Source organism: Calonectris borealis, chromosome W, assembly GCF_964195595.1.
Source record: "Calonectris borealis chromosome W, bCalBor7.hap1.2, whole genome shotgun sequence".
NCBI classification, from domain to species: Eukaryota; Metazoa; Chordata; class Aves; order Procellariiformes; family Procellariidae; genus Calonectris; species Calonectris borealis.
The window spans coordinates 761248-785642 of NC_134351.1; the positions used below are offsets into that span (position 1 = coordinate 761248).

The 24395-nt window shown below is 40.3% G+C and overlaps 1 protein-coding gene and 1 long non-coding RNA gene across 14 annotated transcripts in view; one reads left to right on the forward strand and one right to left on the reverse strand.

The window, feature by feature from the left end:
* LOC142074912 (alpha-protein kinase 2-like) overlaps positions 1-13923 on the forward strand; it is a 46810-nt gene extending 32887 nt beyond the window's left edge. The window contains exons 9-13 of the mRNA XM_075135881.1: positions 1285-1559; positions 1683-1771; positions 5068-5285; positions 7074-7122; positions 12549-13923. Of these exons, the coding sequence (XP_074991982.1) occupies positions 1285-1559; positions 1683-1771; positions 5068-5285; positions 7074-7122; positions 12549-12783 (866 nt within the window). The 3' untranslated portion in view covers positions 12784-13923. The remainder of the gene's footprint in view (positions 1-1284; positions 1560-1682; positions 1772-5067; positions 5286-7073; positions 7123-12548) is intronic.
* Positions 1-24395, reverse strand: part of LOC142074913 (uncharacterized) — a 32641-nt gene that overhangs the window by 5634 nt on the left and 2612 nt on the right. For 3 of the 13 annotated variants that reach the window (XR_012670748.1, XR_012670745.1, XR_012670739.1), the window contains exons 1-3: positions 9366-9582; positions 8631-8692; positions 6325-6500 (exon numbers count right to left, since the gene is read on the reverse strand). This is a non-coding gene — a long non-coding RNA (uncharacterized LOC142074913). The other 10 variants (XR_012670743.1, XR_012670740.1, XR_012670746.1 and 7 more) reach the window with 10 other exon arrangements.

Consider the following 24395-nt stretch of genomic DNA (forward strand, 5'->3'; position numbering starts at 1 on the left):
GATAACTACAAAGGGGAGCTGGAAGGACTTCATTGCTGCATAGTGTACACCTTTTGTTCTCCTATTTATCTTTTCCACTGATGTTCCTTGAAATGTTGTGATTAGAGAGACTTGAAGTGCAGTTAGAATTTTTTAATTTCTCTCAGTGCTTAACATTAACCACTACTTTTTCCCCCTATATTTTTTTTTCCATTTGTATTCCAGTGATCATTTAAAAGGGTGAAATCCATAATCCTGCTTGATTTCAGCTGTAACAAACTTAGGCACACATTCTTGTGCTACTGGTACCTTCAAAATCCACAGGTGGGGGCATAAGAGAAATATTATTGTACCAATTTCTCCTGGGTATAAAGATCACTGAAATTGATATATTTGCTTTTTGATTGAAACAAACATGGTCATTTATAGAAATGTGGCTCTTATTCAAAATGAATAAAAAAATTCAAAAAACTTATGAAATGAAAATCTTGTTATTTTCTTCTGCCTTTGCTAATGAACCTGTTTTTAAGCTGGTGCTTGCCAGATTGAAAAGAAATAAACACTTTAACATGCCAGTCTGCACCACTGGAGCTGATGTAGTGAATGTGGTTGGTACTAGGAAAGGCATGTTTCCATCATGGTCGTATTGGATAAGGACTGAGACCTCTTTCAGCTGACTGCCTCTACAAACACGTTGGTAGAATCTTTCCCTGAAAAGATTCGAAGCTGAAAGCTAAAACAAGCTCTGGTTGTACCAGTAACTTCTGGCTTTTCTGAAAAGACAGGCTAGCTTCAGAAGAATGTGCTCTGAGCACATTGGGCACAGAACTGTGTTAAATTCATATCTACATACACTGCTGCACATTAGCTTTGTTACTGTCTCTGTCTTCCCAAAAAAGCAGAGTTGGCAGGATCTCTGCATTCCCTCAATGCCTCTTTAGTTCTCAGTCAGCTTGACTTACTTCACATTTATTTGAAGCTCCAGTTTACAATTCCCCCAATAGTTTTAAAAACAGCTTTTGTGGTCTTTACCTCTCTTTTTTGTTTGCTACACTCTGTATTCTCTCCTTTTGAACCTGAACTGCCACCTTTCTCCATGCTGGCTTTAGATGGTACCGGCAACAAGCTACATTTAGAGGAGCAGGGTCCCAACTCCATATTAACACAAGTGAGGCTATGTATTCTGTGTCCATTGAGCATCTTCTTTAATACTCTATGGAGAGATGCATTTGGTCTCCCATGTCCACCTCTTCCCATGTGACTGCGGAAGGATGTCATGCAGAACAAAGTGGCATTTTGTTTTAGGTGTGGAAGAAATTGAATTCATGCAGCTCATGTTCAGAGAAGATTTCATCAGTGACAGCTACTTTGGTGGTAACCTGCATGGAATAATAGCTACAGAAGAGCTTCACTTTGGTGAAGGCATGCACCGGAAAGCCTTCCGAAGTAAAGTGATGCAAGGCCTCGTGCCAGTGTTCAGTCCTGGCCACCCCTGTGTTCTAAAAGTGCACAATGCTATCACATATGGGACCAAGAGTAAGGATGATCTAGTTCAAAAGAACTACAAACTAGCACTGCAGGTAAGCTTCCCCTGTCCTTTGTAAGCAAGAAGTGTGGGGAAAAGCTGTCTTGCAAATATTCAAACAGATGATCTGTTAAATGTTTTGAGTAATAGTCCATAGGCATATCTGTTTGTAATATAGGAATGCTATGTCCAAAATACTGCAAGAGAGTATGCGAAGATATATGCAGCTGAAGCTGAACCCTTGGAAGGCTTTGGGGAGGTACCAGAGTGAGTATATATATATTTTTATATACATATATATGTATGTGTATATATATTGTCCTGTACCACAGCTGCCCACTGACTGCTAGGAGTAATTACTAAAGAAGGAGAAAGAGGAATCCTGACAACAGTGTTACAGCTGGAATCATGACCTAAATAATACTGAGTATCAAGGTGATGAGAGAGATTCCATTCCCGTTAGAGAAGGATAACAAGGAGCAAAGACAGTAAATAGCAGGTAAAAGGCATGATTTTGACATAAATTTAGAGGAAATTATTCATGTTAGTGAAGTAACACCAATAGGTGATGCTATTAGTATCATCTACTAACAGCAGTAGGGGATAAGTCAGGGGATAATTCCAACTTTCCGTTAAAAATGAAATCTTGAGAGAAATTACGATCATTCTGAAGCTTTTATGAAGTCACTCCTTAGACAAGTTTTCTATGTAAAGAGAGGCTTAAGCCGGAAAGCTCAACTCTGATGCTAGGTTTTCCCAAAGACTGGTTTATTTCATATCAGTTTCCCATTTCGCGAATATGTGTACATCAGACCAATAGCTCAATACAGGTTCACCTCTGCCTCTGAGGCTGGGAAGTGGCACCCTGAGGATTTGGTAATAGATCTTTTTCAAAGGATTTGCTGTTCCAGTGTCAGGCTACTGTGTAGAGTTGAATTTGCAATGGATGGTTGAAATTCCATCTGCCTTGCTTCAAGGATAAGCCCTACATGCTTGACAGCAGGCTAAATCTCCATCTCCATTTAGATGACACAAGATCTGCTCAGCTGCACTAATTCCCTGAAAAAAAGGACCATGTAAAACGCAGCCTCTGGAATGATTCCTTAAAGCAACCTTTTCAGGATTAGAAATAGTGATGGAGATGGCAGTGAAATCTTTTATGGAAAACATTTGTGCAAGTCAGCTTCTTTTCTGGAAATATATTACTCTTGGTAAAATTCAATGTTTGAGAGATTTCTCCAGGCACAGGATATAACCTCTAGTTTTGATATGAGAGAGAGAGCATGTACCCTATGAAAACTAGAAATCTGGTGCAAATAACAGGCACATGGAAGGTTCAGATCTGGTGCTTTGTTCTAAACAATTGGCTGGAAGACAGCTAGGACCAAAAAGAGACGATGTGCATATGCTTTTGGTTTGCTTTTTAATTTCAAAATTTTAAGGCTAGATTCCTTTCTTCTAGCCAGCCCTTGTCAGATCAAACTTGTATTTAAAAGAGGATATATTCCTTGCAACATTTTATAAGAGGAATAGAGCAAGAGAAAAGTCATTCATGTTCTCCACAGTTAGCTTTAAAGCTACAGCCTTAGCCTATCTGTGCACATTTGACTGTAAGAGAAACCTGGGGAAAGGAAAAAGAAAGCACTGCCCTATAATAGTCAGTGGCCTGGCAGCTAGACATTTATAAAAGGGCAGGAGGGGGAGAGAGAGAGAGAGATTCTGTGGTCTTGAGGTTACTTACGATACTTTCACAACGGAGTAGTACTAACATTTCTATTAAGCAGTGATCCATTTATTTTCTTTCGGTGTGCAGTAATACAAAACCATATGGAGCCTTATATACTAATAAAAGTTGTTCACTTTAATGATACTGGTAGAGTTAAGCTGATATCATGCCTTGAATGAGCAGGTTAGAACTAGACAAGTGCCTACAGTTACAGCGATTGTTCCTTAGAAAGATAATAACTACTGGTATAAAGGCCATTTGTACCAGTTTAACTGCATGTGCTATAACAATAAGAGTAAAATATTACAACAAATAAATTAATGGTGTCAGTAAAGCTTGATTGTGGACTAGGACTGGAAGACTTACACGGAAGTGCTGTGGTTATATGTGGTTCTCTGTCCCATGACTAATTCTTCTAGACCTTCTTTCAGTGTATATAGAGCACATACATTCACAATTCTGCCATTTCCAGAATCCAGTACAATTATGTCTGGAAGCGACTATACTACCCCTTTGGCAGTGTTGCTCTAAGAGATAAGACTGTTTGTAAGAAAGCAAGTAACTAGAAACCTGTTTTGTGGTGACAGTCATTTCCCCCATGTGTTCTGAGATACTGCTAGGAGCTGTTGTGAGCTAGCTGATAAAAGACAGTTATGTTCTGTTTCCAGCTCCAGCTGAACAGCTTTCCAAAATGACCTTATCTCAGAGCAGTATTAAATTCCACTGTAATATACACTGATGTCACTTTTTTCCTTACTCTAAGGTTTTAATTTTGGAGATTTATACTGTAGTATCAGAGTGCTGCCTAACAAGAATGCTGAGTTTTTTCAGTGTAAGTACAAACAGAAGATGACTATCCATGAGGTAAAACACTGCTTTCCAGACAGCAGGAACTTTGGTAACCAAGAAGTTCATGTTGCCAGTGAGACAGATACTTCCTTCCAGGCTATTGTCATTATCACTCCACATTCAATCTTTCTCTCTGGGAAGACGGTGAAACCCCAAGCAAAATTTTATTTGATATTGGATGTGAGTTTTTGGCATGGTGTATCTTTAGACATAAATGGACCTAGCCTGTATGCCTACAAAACTTTATAAGTCTTTCTGGCTAAAGTAGCTCAATTTCTAAATGAATAAAATGAGACAAATTTTGTCAGGTTTGCAATTTCCTGAAAACTTCATACAGAACTAGCTGAAGTTTTCTGACCTGGATCCAAACTTTGCCAAAGCCCAAGAATCTTTAGATTCTAGATTTTCACTTAGGCCAACTTGTTTTGAGAATCCGATGATCTTTTCAGAGACTTTCTTGTTTCCTCTTACTTTTTGGTAAAGTAGTTGCTTTGTATTTTCATTATCAAAAGTGTTTGCTAATTTTGGATGTGTCAGATTTTAGAAGTCTAGTCTGAGAAATCGTCCACTGACACTGGACTTGGGCAAAGCACTTTCTGGAGTGGCTTTGCAGGTGCTTAACACCTCAGAAAGACTGAATCATATATCAGGCAGACTGAGCAGCTAAAGCAGCGATACCCCAAAATAAGCAAGCACCCTTTATTGTGCAGAGTTTAGGTTTTGGGATGTAGTAGGACAACATTAGAAAGTACGCTTTGAAAAAATTTACATCTGAGTAAATAATACAAAGAAATAAGCACATAGAGGATAATGCGATTGTGTTCTAGAGCTACCTAGAAATCTGAATCTTATCCAGATGTCTCCTGGCTTGGATTAGACTTGGTAGCTGTTCATTCACTCTCTGAGATCACTAGCCACTTTGTCTGTTTCTTACCCCTTCATTGACAGAACTCTCTGGATTTTATTAGTTTTTATCCCTTGATTTCAGGATCATTCCTATTTTTCTTGTTCATCGCCCTGCTAATAACATCCCCTATGCGACAGTGGAGGAGGAGCTGGTTGGGGAATTTGTGAAATACTCTGTCAGGGATGGCAAGGAAGTAAATTTCCTGAGAAGAGACTCAGAGGCTGGCCAGAAGTGTTGCACCTTCCAGCACTGGGTGTATGAGAAGACCAATGGGAGCTTGCTTGTCACTGACCTGCAAGGTGAGTTGCCTGAGTGGGGGCAATAAAATGGCTTTCCCATGATACAGGCTGGTGACCGCTCACAGTCAATCCCCGTAACTGCAGAACTTCCAGAGACTTATTTCTGAGCAATGTTATTATTCACTTTCTGTGTCCTATTGGTAATGCTGAATGTGCTCCTTCCATAACCTTGTAATGGGCAGAGTCTTCTGCAGATGCGGACAGTACCCTGGCCCTGTGCCTGTTTTATACAGCATCTCATGCAGATCAGAATAAAAGAGAGGAGAGAGAGTTAGGATATTTTGTTTTCCAGCCTCTTTCAGGTGCACTATGTTTATTTGTGTGTGTGTACCCTAGGGAACAGAAGACCCTGATGTTTATCTAATCAACAGAGAAAGGGAATTTTTACCTATCTTATGTTCTTGTAAGAAGACAGTTTGGAAAAGAAAAAACAAATCTTGCACTCTTAACAGGAGAGTTGTTCTTCCACATGTCCCCTTAGTAAATCAGGGTACTCAATATGAGTCAAGTCTGGCTTACTGTCTCACCTCCCAGAGCTTAATGAAATGCCTTGTGAATTAAAGAGTTCAGTTGTTAATAACATCCTAGTCCTTATTTTTTCTTATATTTAAATACTTACCAACAATCTCTGAACAGTGGAATTTTCCACATTCAGGTCCTGGCTAGGTTTGAAGAAACATGTTCCTTCAAAAAAAGAATGGTGAAGAAATGCCCTCCTTGCATTTACTAAATGAGCCCTTATGCTCCTGTGCGTGTGACTCCTCCTAACTGCTGAAATGCTGGGCCTGTACCCATCACAGTATACGTAGATGTATTTGAAAAAGAGAAAGAAAGAAAACCAAAGAAAGGTGGAATCTTAGACAATATCCCATATTCTTTAACAAGAGAAGGCAGGAAAATTAGCAACAAGACATCTCAGCAAGACCCCTGAAGTAATTTAAAGGGAGAAGAAAGAACAAAATCCTAGCCTGAGGGAAGCAGAACAGCAGAAATGGTATCCAAGCCTCTATAATGATTGCTGCCACAAAGGGCAATATACCTGCTGCTGTTGAAGAGAAACATCTTCCTCTCTGATAATCTTCTCATTTGAGTATCTAGGCTGCATTTTTCAGGCATACCAGTTGAGATTTCTGAGGGTGTTCTCCAAGGAAAATGGTCTTGAGACCGTCACTTTCCTGTGCAGAAGAAATTGCACACTACAGGACTGGATTTTGCCTATAAACAAGTCAACAAAGGGACAAGTTAAAAAAACCAAGATTTTGGAAATACTGAGTAAGAAAGGGATTTTGGATCTCTCACCCAAAAAGTAAAAATAAGGTTGACTGACCTATTGATGTTTGATTAGCAAAGCAAATACGCAATTCCTACTGATAAACATTTTAGTCCAAGTTTGCAAAGCATCAAAACCCATAAGTAAATAGACACATCTCAGGGCAGGTGCATAAGCGAAGATTTTGCATGTTTCCTAAAATGCAGACATCAAAGTGTAACTCCTCCTTCCCCCCACTGACTGTCTAGCACGGGAAACAAGTTATGCTCTATCACCTTGCTGTCTGTAAACTACTGGTATCAGACTGACTTCTAGAAATTGCTAGTGATACAGAGCATAAACATCCTATTTTTAATTGGGGTACTTTAAAACATTTTGAAAAAATGGTGACAAATAATTAAAATTAAAAACATTAATAAATAATATTTAATGCTTCTATGTATGGTGCTCTTGAATCTGAAGATATTCCTAGAAATTCTAGTGTAACATAAGCTCTATGTTTCCTTGATGCCTTGTAGGTGTAGGAATGAAGTTAACTGACGTTGGCATAGCAACATTGGCCAAAGGGTGAGTGAAAAATTATTTCTCAACAGCATGGTTTTGCTTTACACATCAGTTTCTTCACAGTTGTAAATATGTTGGGGGAGGGTGCACTGGAAATTCATTCTTGCTCTAACTCTGGAAGAAAACAATCCTCATCTGACTCTTTTAACTTCTTTTTTTTCATATTTATGGGAACCCGCCTATAAGGGAAGCACATTTATTTTGTTCTAAAAGGATGGGGCTATAATGTAGATTGGGCTTTGCTTTTCTGTCATGCCTCCCTTAAAATAGGCTTATTCAAAGGGCATTTCAAGAGTGAAATCAAGGTCTCTGGTGACTTACAAGCAAGTAAGGCGCTTTACTTGGTGGTACATCAGCTGGAGGAAGGTAGGGCTGAAAATGCAGAGCCAACACTGCTTCCAGCCTGGGATACAATGAAAGATCTAATGTTTGTGCTTCTGACCATGGAGGAAATGTATCAAACCCCTGCATGCTGTTGGAGGCAGAGCTCCAGCTGGGCTTGCACTCGTTAGCACTTCCCCAGCAAATGCAAATACAAGCGCTTATACCTCTCCAGCCCTATTACTAGATCCTGCTGGCAGTAGCCAAAGTGACCCTTCTCCCCTCCTACCCTTCCACTGGAAGAAGAGATGCTATCTACCACAGTACTGTGGGAACTAGGGAAGGAGATGCCCTGAAAGGGGCCAAAATTTGTATTGCCCTTTTTGCAAGGAATTTGCAGGGACTGCATGAGAGAACACAGCTGAAATCCCTCTTGCAGCCAGCAAAAGTGCCAAAGCTTTAGAATATGTATTTATGACACAAGCTTTTATAAAGACTTTTCTCAGTTTAGAACTCTGAGTTAGTTTGTCTTCCTATAGCAGGCAGTGACCCGTAAGCTTTTCCTGAGCCTGTGTTCTTGTCAGCTGCCTGGGGGAGGGAAAATGTCTGTTTAGCTTTCTATAGGCCACTTATGTGATGAAAAAGGAAATGTGTTACGGGATTTGATGGTATCTCTTTCCCTTCTCTCTCATAAGCAGTAATTCTGAGCTATAACAAAAGATCTGTGCATCAGAGAGGCCTGTTTCCTAGTAGTTTTGCAATGGCTTCAGGTCTTTTTGGGAGACTTAAGCATGTGTGTAAAGATACAGGCCTTTAATGTCGTAACTTTCTTCCACTTCTCTTAAGTTTCTGTTAATTAAAGTGTCTAGTTATACCACAGGCCAAAAGAGCCATTGATAGAAATAGGCAGTGTAGGCAGTCATTCAAATCAGCTGGCTGCTGGAAAGGGAAAGGGATGGCGGTAAATGCCTGTGACCAATGCTTTAAATTCATATTCTTTTTTGAGAAACTGATAGAAAAATGCAGATCCAAATACATGTATTCAGTCTTTATACTAAACTGGAGCTTGTCTATATGCCTGTGGTACAGGAAAAAACCTCACAATATATTTTAAATTATTAAAAATTTGACCCCAGAGTATTCTGGGAAAATCCTTAACATTTGCAGGCTGGCATCCATTCAAAACTTACATTGATTTACTCTTTTAGCTGTGGATCCAAAGTGAAATCAGTTGAAATGAAGTTGCATCATCCTGTTATAAAACAAAGAAGTCATAAAAATTTTATTGAGGCAACACTGTTCTCTGGAATCAAAAGATTTATAGAAATGCTTTAATGGGTGTTCTTGCCAGCTCACTATGGGAAATTACTCCTATAAAAACACACGTTGGACTAGGGAAGAGGAAGGTGAAGTGAGAAAATGAATGTGCAATGCAAGCTGTAGTAAGGATCACCTCAGTCATATATAAGGGAATATAATTTCCCTTCATGAACAACCTCTTAAAAATGTTGAGTATCATTTGATTTGTCATTTAGCTAATGATATTGCTACAAGACAACAGATTTTTCCTGGTCCTGTATTTTTCTTTCATGCTCCTTTCCCAGAAAGGATACTTCTGCATTAATATCTGCAGTTTGATTTTTAATTCCACGAGCATGGATGCGACAAACAAACAAGTACACAGAATTCATCTGTATTACTGGCTACTGCTGCTTTTGGCCGTGTGCAGCCATGCCAATGAGAGATTGTTTATCTCTGTCACATGTTGGGGAGAACATACATAGTGCTACTTAACTAAAAAATACAGTATGATACTGTTATGATTTTAACTGTATTATTAGAGAAGATACAAAGCTGATTTTTTTGTGTAATTGCCTATAGAAATTCCCATAGTTTCCTCAACCACTCTTTGCAGAGGTAATGACCTTACTGATCACAGACAGGTCCTCTGCCTCCAATTCTTCTAAGCCTGGGCCAAACACATCAAGGCAAACCAAAAATATCCTTGGGAAATGCTTCTGTGATCCTTGATAAATGGAAAAACATTCATATTGTTCCTGGTTGGAATATAAATTAAATACAATTCTAATTTCACTCTAAGATTAAACTTGCGATCAGGGGAAAAAAAACCTGAAAAAAGAATCCATCTCCCCCACCCCACCCCTGCCATGCTTATAGTATAATCAAGCTTTCAAATAATCTAATGTCATAGTACAAACTGTTAGTGATGAATTTGCAAAAGCCAATATGGCAACTGTCATGAATTATTCATGGCCATTATTTATCCCCCAGTGTTTCTTGTAAACCAAGCACAATAAATAGCATATATTAGAATTTTGTGCCTGCATTCAGCATTGCTCATTGCTGTTAATGATTTTTTTGGGGGTCCAGACTCATATTCCAAGTCTGAACAAACATTTCTGAATGAGCATTTATGTATCCTTTGTCTTTATCTTTCCCCTCCCTCCTATAGAGGCTGTGGAGAGATTGATGTTTTCAGCAATTAACACTCTTCAAAGTAATTCTGATCTTTGGTCCTTTCTATGTCTCTTTTACCAGTGAATTGGAAACCAAGCGAACCCAAACCAATGCGTTGAAGTAGCTGCAATACAGTTTCTGTCAGTAGAGGGCGAAGCCTAACTAGAAACGAAAAGCCTGGGAAGTATTTCTAATGTAGCCACTGGGGCGCACCAGAGCCAGGCAATCCACCCTCTGAATAAGCTCCCTAGTAGATTCGTTGGCGAACGTAAACAAAAATAATACAACACAGTGATTGGCTTCTAAGTGCAGACAGTGAGCCAGTTTAGAAGCTGTGCAGAAGTGCCCAGGTATTTATCCAAGAATGGTAAACACAAAGACGAAGGAATCCGGAACACAGTGACCCACAGTCATGATGATTAACGGGAGTGCTGTTTGCCAGATGTGGATCTGAAAGTCTGTCTGGTTTCAGGGCATTGACAAATTTAGTTTTACTCAACGTGGCAACAAGAGGCATTGGGGAGTTTAAGCCTGGGGACAAATCCAGCATTCCCCCTTCAGATTTAAGGAAGATTTGATTTGGGCCAACCCTCAACTGTCAAGTTTGAGAAATGGAATTCTGTCCGGGTTTTATTTATCATCTAGTCAGTGAATTAGTAGTGCATGCTGTGCAAAATAACAGCTTCATATTTTTCAAGGCTTGGAATGGTCAATAGATCGGTATTATTGAACACAAAACATATGAGCGCAATACGGACTGTACAATTTAGAAGCCGTTCACTAATGGAGACCTTCCCCCGATTACACATACCGCAAACTATAACAACACAGAATGGTTTGAATTAAGCTCACAAGTCCTGCCAGATTACAACAGAGCTATGGTCATTAGGTCTGTCCAGAACAAATGATGCAGTCTGGAAGCACACAAGGGGGGCTCTGTGAAAGCAATGACTAACAAACAGCAAACAGCTGGGAGAACTTAGATGCAAAAATTTGGTCTCACATCTGTAGATTAGTTTTTCTGTGGCCCGCTATAAGACCTGGGGCTGTCTGCGCACTGCAGAGCCAAACTAGGCTCATTCATGCCTCTCAACTTCCAAAATGGACAAGGAATGTTACCTAGGCCACATCTGTAGCCACAAGATCGAATGCAAACCTGTTATTTTAAGAGAAGGGAAATGAGGATGGCTTGATTTAGGCGCAAAGCTAGTAAAATAAAAATAATCATGTGTTTTTAATATAAATGTTCTGTCTCTTGTTCACAAGATATTTATGCTCTTACTTTTACTGCAAATATTTCTGGCATTTGTTGAATTCTAAAACTAAAGTTAGTTAGCAGAGCACTCAGTTTTTCATTTAAAGTGTCTGTTACTCATAGCATCGTCTGAGCAAATGCTGCTGGTTTTGCTCTTTGTTTAGATGTTCCTTCAAAAACATACAGGAAGTGACAAATACCAAATACAGATAGGAAAGCCATTTAGACAGGCTTCTATTTACTTCAAGAGAAAAGTGGATTTTTTTAGATCAACTTTTTCTTTCCAAGATTATTCCCACAAAGAAATGAGTATTATCAGAATCTTATAGCATGACAAAAACACGTGAAAAAATTTTCTTTAGCTGCAACAAAATGGCTACCTAGGAAAAAAAAGAAAGCGAGAGCAAGAGAAAGAGTGCGCGGTCATTTTGCAGCCACAAATTAAAATAGCCAGCATTCAGTGCAGTGAAACTTCTCACCTAATTGATAGCTCTGGAAGTCACGCCTACACAGAGTGCAGGAGAAATGAAACCTCTCAATCAGTCTTGCAGCAGAAATGGAGAATTTCAAATACCAGAGTAGGCAGATGCCACCCAAAGGCTGTCTGCACAGAGCCTCATTATGTCCTCAGACATTAGCAGCTGCATCTCTGTTACACACAGTGCTGCAGCATCCAGCAGTGACACTCCATGACAGTGGAAGGTGCTGTAACAGCTGTTGTTGCCACTGGCAGTCACTGGAAAGGCCCAATGGTTAATTGAATATTCACAATAAATTAATCAAAATATTTTGGTCTAAGTTATTACTCTTCGCTGGCAGTATATTGCTCTGCTTTAACTAGTTTCTGGAGTCAGGATCAATGCTTGTTATATAGAGATTTTCTTGCTGAGCACAGGCACGTTTGCCTGTGGACCTTATGTTCCGCTGATGTGTCTGGAGCATACACCTGATGGCTCTAGTAAAGGAGCTCAAGTATAAAGTCTCAAGTCTATTATTTCTCCAAAGGAGTGAGAGAACAGTTCATTCTCTTGCTGAGCTCCAGGATATAGTCCTGAAGTAACAATGGCACTCATCTTAAACTTCCTTTGGGTAAACAAGCACATAACTTACTTGGAGAGGAGAGGAAAAAAAATTCTTAACCCTTTGAGGGTTAACCCTTTTCCCTCCTCTGTCACTATTTATTGCCTGGTTTCCTTCACCTCCCAGTGACTCAGTTTGATTTTCTGTGACAGTTAGTGCTTCTCAAAACAGCATGGGTGGAAGAGACTTGCTTAATGTTTTCAAGTTGCTTATGAATCAACAGTCATACTCTGCCTCCCTGTGCTGAAAATGAATCTTGAAATCCCATTTGGCTTTTTTTTCTTTGTTGCTACAGATACAAAGGTTTTAAAGGCAACTGCTCGATTTCCTTCATTGAGCAGTTCAGAGCCCTCCACCAGTGCAATAAGTACTGTGAGATGCTGGGGCTGAAATCTCTCCGAACCACTCATCAAAAACAGAGGAAAGCAACATCCATGAAAAGCAAAAATCTACCAAACTCATCAACTATAAAGAACACAGTGCCCAAGAAAGCAAGAGAACCTAGAGACTTCATTTCTTCAGAGCACTGAGTTGCACTGTCTCATCTTGTGAAAACTCCTCTAGAGGATATGTAGTAGTGATAGGCACCAGTGACCTTGTGGGGGCATAATTTTAGTCTTTTGCCTTATGACATTATTTTGAAGTCATCCTGATGCTGATGCCAGCAACAAAGAAAGGAGCTGATTCTATGATCTTGGTACCTGAGATTTAACACTGGGGCAAGGTTTTGAAGACAAACTAAGCCATCTGCCTGGATTATCTTACAACCCTTCTATGTATTGGTATCTGCGTATTTTGAGTCTTGGACATTGAGTGCACCACAGGTCACTGGAGAACATCTTCCCTTCTATGTGTCTGTGCCTGTGACCCTGTAGGTTCATCTGCCACCTAAAGATCAGTATATTTAAGATGCCACTTAGTAAAAGTTTTGTACAGTATTGTTGCTCAGGCTGCTATAGAAAAATTGTTTGCTTTCCCAGATTTTTGCATGTTGTAATCCTGCTATAATCCTATTCTTGTAGTGGGTTTTTTTGGTCTTCTAATACAAGACAAAGCCATTCATGATTGGACATTGCCCCCCACAAAATTAGCTAGCATCTTTAAGGTCCTCACAAAGTGATGTCATCAGCTTAAAGATGAGTGCCTTGGGTGATTCTCCCTAGAATTCCTTGCTTTCCATGCAAGCTTCCTTGAATCTACGGTGAACCCTATGGCACAGTACTGTTGTACGTGCACCGATCCTATTGTAGGATGCAGGGTTGGAGTCTGCATGTTGCCAAACAGCTACCGTCTGAAATAAACCATTACATATGGAGGGTGTTTCAGTACCTTGCAGCACTTTCAACTAGAATAAGTACAATGACTTTTCTGTGTAGCATAGAGTTGTTTTTTGAAGGAACATGACAACTGCCCTGGGCCAGTACCTGTCTGCTGAAGAGTCGTGATTTATCCAAAATGCCTAGGCAGGGCCAGAACTGAAAAAAGATACTGTGCTCCATTAAACTTAAGTGTAGCTTTTGTGGAGATTTGCAGCCAGAGGAGGGAACTATGCATGTCAGAGCACTGCAACAAGTTTACTGGAGGTGGCAGTTGAAAACCCAACCTGCAGTGCCTAACACAGAATACAAACACTGAACATTGTCAGACTTCTTATCCCTGTGTGATTACTAAATAACAGGTCATGCCAGAAAACCAATACCTGTGTGTAGAAGTCCCATCAGTACTGAGGAAGATAAAAGGATTTCAGACTAGGTTCTGCTTTGTATTGATAAGCAGTGGGTGCCAAGTAAGAGATTAACTGTTGGGGACTAGCTGACGCTAGGGACAGAAACTCATTCTGACTGCAATGTCGATGTAACATCTAGGCTTGTCATCCTGGGCTCCCTTTACGGTTAATGGAGAGGTCTTCTCAATGGAATTTAGAGCAAAGTGCAGGTCATCTGAAAAGCAAACACTTGGAATAGGTTAGATTAACTGTGCCAAAAAAGTGCCTGTGTCTCTCCATTGAGGGAAAAAGAAGCAAAGTGTCAGACAGACATCTGCATTTTAAATTCCTACTGTTACGCGGGATGAAGTTCTCCAGAATTGCTCTGAAGCATTTGAGTTTTTAATAGTTTTCTGCTAACTTAGGTGCAGGAGACCAACTACAAAATGGTATTGCAGAAATGAGGATGGTATTATAGTCCACATAAAATTAAATGTATGAAAGACTATTTGAAAGATGAGTTTTTAAATAGAAAATGCCAAAGGAAGGTGAAAACTTTGACTGTGACTGAAAGCTGGGTCAAAACATTGAGAATGAAACCTTGACAAAACAATTACAGTGTACTGAGGATGGGAAGCCATTCATTTCAAAATAAAGGCGAATGACAATGCTGTGCTACTGCAGAGAATCTGAAGTATCACAAGAGAACGGAGGTAGAAAAGTATACAGAGCAGAAGTTTTGAAGGAGTTATCAAACACAGCAGACAGAGGGAGATGTGACACAGATGAGGCAGATGGTTCTATTGATAGCGGCTGTGCTGTAGGGAAGAGGTTTTCCCAGGGAAGTCCCACTGTTCTGGTGTCTCAGTTCTTCAAACCAGGAACCAGTCTGAGTTTGCCACGTATCTTTCTCAACCTAAAGGAAGTCGGTGCGTGTGAGAGAACGAGACACCGCGCAGGGCCAGACAGCGCACCTCGCGATGGGGATGGCAGCAAGCCGCTTCCTGCTGCCACCTGGCAATCAGCAGTGCATCATTTATTTGAACCTGGAATTCTGTACTCTGTGATGCTTATTGCTGCTTGCGGTTCTGGCTAGGTTTGGTGGGGAAGAGAAGATGTTGGGAATGGGGCATACGGGGCGCTCTGTCATGTTGCAGCTGGAACCGTTGGGTCAGTCAGGGGCAAGAATGTCAGTGCCAGGCAGTTAGCGTGAAGCTGGCCAGCCAGCCTGGGGACCATGCTGTTAGACCAACACCGTGTGTTGTGTGTGTCCGTGGGCCCAGCTGAGTAGCTGAGTAGCCCTTTCCCCTTCTGTGGTGATCGGAGAGGGTCTCAGCCACCTCCTGACAGCTTTCCATCAATGGAGAATGCCAATATGGGAAGGAGAGTTTACCACAGGTCTTTCCAGTTCTTCTGTAGCCATGCTGGACGATGTAACACAGTTATGAGGCTGCTTGCTCATCAACGCCAAGGGACATTTTAAGAAGCCTGCATAAAAAAAGTAAGGCCTGGTATAGCCATTGAACTTGAACTCGCTCATGCGCTGCTGTAACTAGAGAAGGCTCACTCGGGGGTTATTGCCTGATCCAGATGCTGCATGTGTGCACGTGTGTATGTTTGCAGCCACCCTTACTTTACCTAAGGTACTCTTGTCTGTCTGTCATGTAGGAGCTGAAAAATGGTTCCCTAGGTTTCTAAAGCAGACAGTTTCTGGTCGTTCAAGAAACACCAAGTATGATAGTGGCATGAAGCATCTTTGGGAAGGAAGTTTGCCCCTGTTTCCCCTCTTAAGTGTTCAGCTTCCTGATATTTCTGATCTCTAAGAGACAGGGTATTGGGAAAACAACACTCTCCCACCCCCACCACTTCAGAGAATTAGTTTCATTGATATTTCATGCCTGTGTAAAAATATCACCTTACTGCATTTACCTGGTGTGTTCAATACTGATGACAGCACAGAGACAATGAATATTATCCTTGTCTGGAAAGGTGGAGGTCTTGATCCTGCAAGGGACTAAGCTCAGATGGATTCTTGGAGCACCCATCTGTGACCATAGTTCCATCCCTGCAGTTGTTTGCAGGACTGAGTCATAACTTTCTTCCCTATTCATTAATCAAAAACTTGGAGAAAATGTTGTTTACACCTGTTGGCCAAAATAAGCATGGCAGAAATCATAGACGTGAATGAGGATGTTTATGCTCCACATGTCCATGGAACACAATACAATGAAAGGCGCTGTGCTCTGTGTTGCCTTCTAAAGAAAAGATGATGACATTCTTGTCCCTTGAAAGTGAGGACACATGAATCTTTTAGAATGTTTTCCTCTGTGGGGAACTGTCCTCCAAGCCCACTGATGGAGCATTAATTAAGGACTCAGGCCACATTCTGGATGTATTTCTCTTTTGATGGATTTGATGTTTTTCATTCATCTTTCAACTAGACTTGACATCTCTACTCAAAAGCTGATTTTAATTTTCTTATTATTGATCTTGCAGAGTAAATGTGTACATGGAGCATTATATAATAACAAGCCATCATATTTGGATTAAATAGACATACACCCAGCTAAAATGGATGCTTTTCCACTGCTCAGGAGTTTATTGAATGTATTTTGTTTGTAAATAGACATATTACATTGCTGATGTATTACAACACTGTGTGAGTCATAATTCCTGAATTTCTGTCAGTGGAAAGTCTAACTGATTATAATAGGAAAACCTGGCAATACCCTGGTTTAAAGCAGTAATTTTTCTGTAACAGAACAAAAGCTTCATTTATAATAATGTCACATGATCCTGTTAAAATTCAGTCATTGCCCTTGAGTTCAGCTATATGCAATTTCATTGAAATAATTATACATTAATAGCTACCAAAAGTAGAAAATGCTTGACTGATTACCTCAGGTTAAAGCCATCTTGACAAGTTTTAAAACCTTGCTCTGTCATGATACTCAGATGATTGCTGTTTGGCATATCTAAGGGAAGTAGAGGATTGAGTCCTTGCCTTTTATTTGTTTCCTTGTTGCCCCATCCTCTTTCACATTTGCTGAGCTGTCTGTTCTGCCCTCCTGTCTGTCTTGTTTGACAGGTAGGAACTCTGTGGCAGGAATACCTTGTCTATGCAGGCGCCTCTCAAAAACACCCTCAGTTCCTTACTGACGTTTCTGGGTCATGATATAAAGAGTTTAAAATTTAGATAATCTGACAGTGACACAGAGAGAGCTCCAGTGTGCATGTCAAAAACTGATGGGAAATGATGATGATTAACAGACTGTTTGTCTGCCCATGTCTTAATTTTCATGCCAGATTTTTTTTAAAATGACTTTGCTAATAATTGTTGTTCTTTGTAGACTGATAACTAGCCACTCTACCCACCTTAGCCTTGCTGTTACAGAAAATACATATATACCCTGTATCAGGAAGTATTTCCTCGCTATCTGAAAAAGAATGAAAGCTCAGTGCATCTAAACTCAACTTCATACAAAGGTCTAGACCAAGAAATCAGACCGCGAAAAGGAAGTTTGGTCCTATTTATGTCGGTTTACTTCAATGGCAGAAGAAAGATTCACCTAGTAGAACCATGGTTTTACCTTGGTGTACCTGTGTTACCAATGTGCATCAGGTGGATGTCTGCAAAATCATAAGCAGTGAAATAATAATAATCAGTAGGGTAAACAGTATTCTCATTGGGCTCTAGATTTAATGGCCCATTGAGATGAATGGGAGAAACAGCTACCTATTTTACAGACTGTTTTAATCTGAGACAAAGTTTGCTTTTTGCCTTTTACATAAGGGAACCAAAGCATGGGTTTTGTGAGCAAGTCAAATAAATACGTATTCTAATCTCAGCAGAGACATCAGCAAAGCAGAAACTGGAACCCATTTTTTTAAAGGAGCACTTAGAAGTTAATTCTTGCTGCTAGCAGTTGTATTATTATGTTAATAAATATTCTTAAGCACACACAGAATGAATGAATTGCACTGTCCTGATGATAGCAATTTTAAAATGTTATGCTTTTCATAGGGCACCACTGTAGTTTAGGCTGAAGCACTAATGCTTTGTGATTTAAATTCTATTATACAGACTATGATAAAACACTCAAGAACAGAGTCAATAAAGCTTCTACAGGATGTTTCTTCTTTTTCAAAAGTAGTTAATCACATGAATGGCCTATAGGTACTGAATTTTTAGATGTATGTGTCCCTATAGATAAACTGATATTTCTACCTGTTCTTTCGCAGTTTTTAAGTGCTTTAAAAAACATCTGAGCTCCAGTGGTAATGTTTTTCAAAAACACCTAAGGGATTTCAGTGTATAGGTCCATATCCACAAAATATGAGGCACATAACTCTTAAGTTGATCTGTTTTCCAAAAAGTGTCTGTGATCCTTAAAACTTTATTGCTCAGTGGAAACTGGCCTCCTCAGTCCCTTTTGAAATAGAACCTTGAGTACATTTGAAAATGTCACCTGAATGTTCAGAAGTGTTCAATGGTAGCAATGAATGAATCAGAGTACATCAGTCCTCCACAGCTTCAAGATGACAGCTTGCACTTTTGAAGAGCAGTGCACAGTTGCTGGGAATCAGCTGCAGACTCTGGTTCCAGCTTTAGATCTTAAATAATGATCTCACCCACAAGGAGAAAGTCAGTGGGTATAGAAAACAGTCAGCCTCATCCTGAAATATGGGGAGATATGTCTGGGGTGCCGAAGAATTTTCTCTAAAATTGGAAAATTGAGAAACTTTTAACCAAAATGTCTGCAGCATTTTTTAACCTGTGCGGGAAGATAGATCCTTGCCATAGAAGTTAGATTATTCTTCATTTCAAGTTTCCAAATGAAAAAAGCCAGAATCTATGACTGACTAGTCTTGGATGAATAGATCATTGCAGCGCTGCGATACGTATTCCCAGTCCTTACGCATACACCTGCTTTATAAATTGCTTGGCCCCAGGTCTCCAGAGGATGCAACTTCAGAAGGCAGCTGATGTATTTCGAATGCTGTGCCTTGAATATTTATCCACTTCAAGGAGATGTAAGATGGAGGACCCGATTAGAAAACAGGCAGTATGTTTCCCATATTCCCTATACCACATAGCAGGAGAAATTTGTATGCAATTCTTATTGGAGGAACTTTTCAGTATAACTCCTGCAGCTTAACCTCATGTAACCTATCAGTGAACTGCAGGGATGCAGCTCCTTATGCGTTAATTACTTTTTTTCCTTCAAAAAACTTCAGTGTATCTAATACTTGTGTGGGTGTTGTAAAGATCGTGTTGCTCTACAATAAAAGCCTCCATAAATAAGTTCATTTTTGAGTTTTAAGAGCACAGCAGTAAGAAAGTAATAGGGAGAGAGAATTAATCTACACTGCTATCCTGCCACAGAGCACCAGGGGAAGGTTAGGAACTGTTTGCCCACATGGATGTTTGAATATTTTAAATGGGTTTTCTTTAATAACATTACAAGTAGAAGCTGGCGAGCCCGTACTGCCATTCCACCACTGGAGGACCAGCAGTGGTGATTCATGTTTTGCATCTCCAAAAGAATGAATGACGTGGAATAAGCTGTGACGACATTGCAAATCGTGGAGCTAGTTCAAAATGACAGACCTAATCGCCAGCTCTTTCTGGTGACATGATAGGGATATTGTGCTCAGGCAAGCAGCACATGATGCTTACTGAGTGGGAGGAGAGAAACAGCGTAAGATGTTCTTCAAATAGGAAAAATTGCAGTGCCAGTAATCAGGAGAAGGGCAAGCAAGACTGTTCAGGCTCCCTAGAAAGCACTGCAGGTGTGGTGAGGAAAGGAAGGGACTTTCTCCATTTCTCTCTCAATCAAAGGTTGAGAAGAAAAGTAGCTGCTGCAAAAACATTATACAGCGGGCCTTGCAGACAAGGTCACTTTTGCTTTCCTCCTGCAAAGCCAGAGAAAAGGGAAAGGAGTTCCAGCTCTCTTGCCCACCCCAGCCCCCCAACTTACCTCCACAAAGATTCCCTCAGCTAGAAGCTCCTTCTCAGCAAAGACCTTTTGAAAAATAAGCCATAATTATCTGCAGCTCTGCTGATTTCACTGTGAGTCTGCCATAAGATATTGTGGCTGTGAAATTACTGTGATTTACTGAGTCTTGGACAGCAGGAGAATACGGGCTTTGGGAGCCTTTCTGTTGCTGCTGGATTCTGGCTGTGTTTATGGATAACTGAGGTTGCTTGTTCTGCAGCGGTGGCAGAACAACGTCCCTTGTTAGTATTAATGCTTAGTGGTTTTATAGATGCCCAGTCTGTGCCAGATGTTTTGGATCTGGCCCACGACATCAGTCTTTCCAATTCATTATCTGCTCCTTTCAGACAAAAGATAGGACCCAGCCTTATGTTATGGGGCAGCCCAGCCCTCACCTTTCCCTTTCTACCCTTTTCACAGAGGACCTGCAGCCTTTTTCTTTTTATACAACTAAAAGCTCACTTACCACATGAACCATGTTCATGTTGCCCCAAATACACAGTAGATACGCATTTGGTCTTGTGATAGGGGTGCACACGGGATCAGGTGATGAGAGCTGCTTGTTTGCTGTGGCTAGATTTGTGCCATGTACATGGCAGCACAGTGTATCACCGCTGCAGTGATGTGACAGGTCCATACCAAGTGACATAACAGGGATGGACTTGTCATCAGGACCCAGCAGAAAGCCTTCGTGGCACACACCAAAAGGCTGGTACTGCTGCTACAGAAATGTGTTTGAATGAGCTTCCTGTGTAATGTAGGAAACGTCAGAAGGGAGGAATAACATCAGGATATTTCTGTCCATCCATTCATGCTTTATCTGGTAGTAAAGATTAAGATTCATTGTTCCTGAGAGAAAATCTGGACCAGGGAAGAGAAGGCCAACGGGTGCAATATATACTGGAAGGATGACGTCAGGGAAGTGGGACAGCAGCGGATAAGCATCTGGCACAAGTCTCTCAAAAGAGACTTTATGTCCCTCAGAGCGGTGTTAAAGGGATCAGGAGCACAGGTGGTGTTCTCCTCTATCCTCCCGGTTGGAGAAGGGGGTTCGAGGAAAAGGAGGCCAATTGAATAGATGAATGACTGGCTGCGTAGCTGGTGCCATGCTTAAGGTCTCGGCTTCCCATACCACTTGCTTTGTCCCTGTGCTCACATGTCCACTGTTGCTCTCCCATCTCTCCTCCCACCTCCTCTACCATTGCCTCTGCTCCTTCCCCTTCCCTGTCACTGTGCCTCATGTTTATTTCGGACAGCAGGGTTGGAAGAGGAAAAAAAGCACCAAAAAGTCTTTCTTCTTCATGTAGGTAGTAAGCTTTATCTTCTTCCTTTTGCAAGAGCTGTTCTGCACTGATTTATCAGGAGGCTACTGGATTACTCTCCATTCAGTCACCTTTTATTGCTGTATCAGATACCTGCACAGAGGTATCTGATACAGCAGGTTTTCAGAACAGATGGTCACAAAAGAAAATTGTGAATGCAAAGAGTGATTAGGATACATATAAGGTTTAGGAAAACTATTCTGGGTTCCTCTGTGAAGATCTGTTGTATTATTATAACTTGAAGTGCTGAGAATTCTTTTAAAAATATCTAGACTGGAACTTAATTTTAATATACAACATTGTGGTTCTTCCATAAATTTTCAGCAGTACGCATTGCTAATGACTGTTCCATGGCAATAACTCATGGAAGAAAACAAGGTTTAGGGAATAAAATTAAGTAACTCATTGAAGATGTTCTGTTGGGAAACACTGTGTAATAAAATTGGTTGCAAATGGAAACAGAGTATAATCTATAAATGATAAATTTCACATATCCATCTATGCTTTCTTCCAGCAGCACTCTACACATCACAGCCATAGGGACGTCCTATTCATTATGCATGCCTGGTTACTTAGCACTAGAAGTCAGAGGAAAGGTGGAGTTTGGGACATGCTGATGAATATTAAGGTTACCACTCTCATTGCAAATCAGAGTGCAACATTCTGTGAGCCTAAATCTTGGATTATTCAGTGGGATTTAAACTTCTCAGTGCAGTGTTGGTGCCTGGCTTTCATTAAGCCCTTTGGAAGTTCCTACAGATGATTCCTATTCTTTAAAATAGCTTTCAGAAGAATTTCTCTGAGGAAACTGTGACTCTTTCCAAAACAGTAGGTTTAGAATATAAGACAATGGACTTGTGAGTGGTGCTGAAATCATACATACAGTTGTGACACGGAAGGGAACAAAGCTGAAAGCATTTGAAACCTGAATAAATGATGTTTCAAATTAGAGGTAGTAGCTTTTTATCAGAATTTTGGAAAGTGTTCTGTCTGAAAAATGTCATGAGCATCTCAGTCAATTAATGTTCCAAACGTATGTTTTAATTTGGTGCCAAAATAAGAGCCAGAGTTTGACTACATCAGCTAATTGGCTTCAGTATTCTATTGTCATGGTCAATCCAACAGGAAAAAGAAAATCCCAAGCTGGCCTTGTTTTTCAGAGGTAATCACAACCCCATTGATTCCAATGAAATCCACATTCCTAATGATGACATTATAATGATGATTCCTTAAGATGACTTGTGTGCTTTACAATGGGAATCTGGAAGTGCATGTAGCAGAGTAGAGATGGATTTCCCACATATTCTGGTGGGTTTGCTTATAAAAGAAAGAGCAGTGTCATCCTGACATAGATGTAAAAGGTTACTTATTCCTCAGCACGGTGGGAAAATGTATTGCTACAGTTCACGTACCTTTCTGAATTGATGTCTTGTCTACCAGTAGCTATTTAGTGTGATAATGGCGTTTGATAGACTGGACACAAACACCATTGTCACACTCCACAGCTCTGGTAGTAGTAGATCATTAGTTCATGGAAGAAGTAATATGCACGCATTGCAGACTTCAGCCTGGGGGCTTCAAAGATCTGCAAAACACAGAGAAAAGACCATGTTTATGCTTATTTATATGTGGTACATCGGGATTCTCACCAAGGAAGTGGGAGACAGGATTTAGAATTTCTTTGAGGTGAATATTTTTTCTCAGCTAGCTGTAGTCATCTAAAAGCTAAGTAGCTTTAAGTGTGCCTTTACAGGCAAAGGAGATGGACAGGCATCTTGAGAAAGTAATTGGTCCTGTCCTAAGAGACAAATTTAAGAAGGGAGGGATGAATCATTCTCTGCAAGGACCTGTGTCTTCCTCTTATTGATGGAGACAGCTCAGAATAAGCACCTGACTTTTATAGAGCTATGTTAAATCTGAGGAATCACGATGCTAAAGATTATATTTGTTTTCCATATACTTGCTTTTACCAGCATTTTAGAGCTAGCCCACTTACAAGACAGCAAGTTGGTCTGTACTCCTAGTCTCACTTCACCTGTTTTATTCAATGCAAGTTCTTATATGACACGTCAACACCTATGCAACAGTGAATTAAGCAATGTAACTAACATACACGTGACTGTGGTGTTTCATTTCTTCCCAGGACAGTTTTTTTGGTTTAATAGGACAGAGTGTGTTTCTGTGTTTGTTTAGCCTGCAAGTCTAATAACATTTCTGCACATCCTCAGTGAGTATAAAAAAACCTGTAAAAGATCCTGTTAGTCAGGAGTGGACTAAGAGCACACAAACGGTAACCGAGGGTCACATGATGCACAGTGATTTGTAAAGCCATGGAAATTCAGTTATGTGTCATCATCACATCTGAATCCTGCAGAGAAGTAGAGAAAACAGAGAAGGGAGCACAGGGAAGGGAGGAGATTAGAAACCAGAGCTTGGGTGAATAGTAGTAGCCTTTGTATCTTACTCTTCCATGTATCCGCTTTTTCCTCAGTCTATAAAGACTGTCAACTAGTGTGATCATCTATGCAAGATCATATTGGATATTAACTGGAAGAAACACTGACCTGTGCAGATAGAATGTAGTTTTGTGAAAGTGTAAGCCAGCTAGTGAATGTTCATTAATAGGAATAACAAAATAATACTAGTAACTAATCGACAACTGTAATAAAATCTGCTAACTTAAAGAAAGGAAAAAAAAAGAAAAAAGAAGAGACAGACCACAGAGTGGAATTCCTTTATTCCCCTGGAATTGGTAAAAATCTTCCAAGGAGAGCAGAGTACATTAAATATTAATGTTCCATTTTGCGTAAATTTGGGTAGATTTTGTATGTGCTGCGTACCGAAATGTTTTTTGTAGCTACTGAAAACTTGAACTTTCTGACTCAGAAAAGAATTCTGTATGGACTGGTTAGAAGCACCGTGGGAGGGGATGGAGTTGTCTCTTTGTGCCAAGAGATGAGGACAGAATGTCTTGCTATAATGGTTTTAAACTATCCGTCTCATGTTTTTTTAAGCTCAGTAAATGCATTCCCATTTTTACATATTCGGGAGCATTTGCTACCCATATGTAATAAAACTAGACTCTCCAATAGTCTTCTGGATCTGGCTGCATTTTA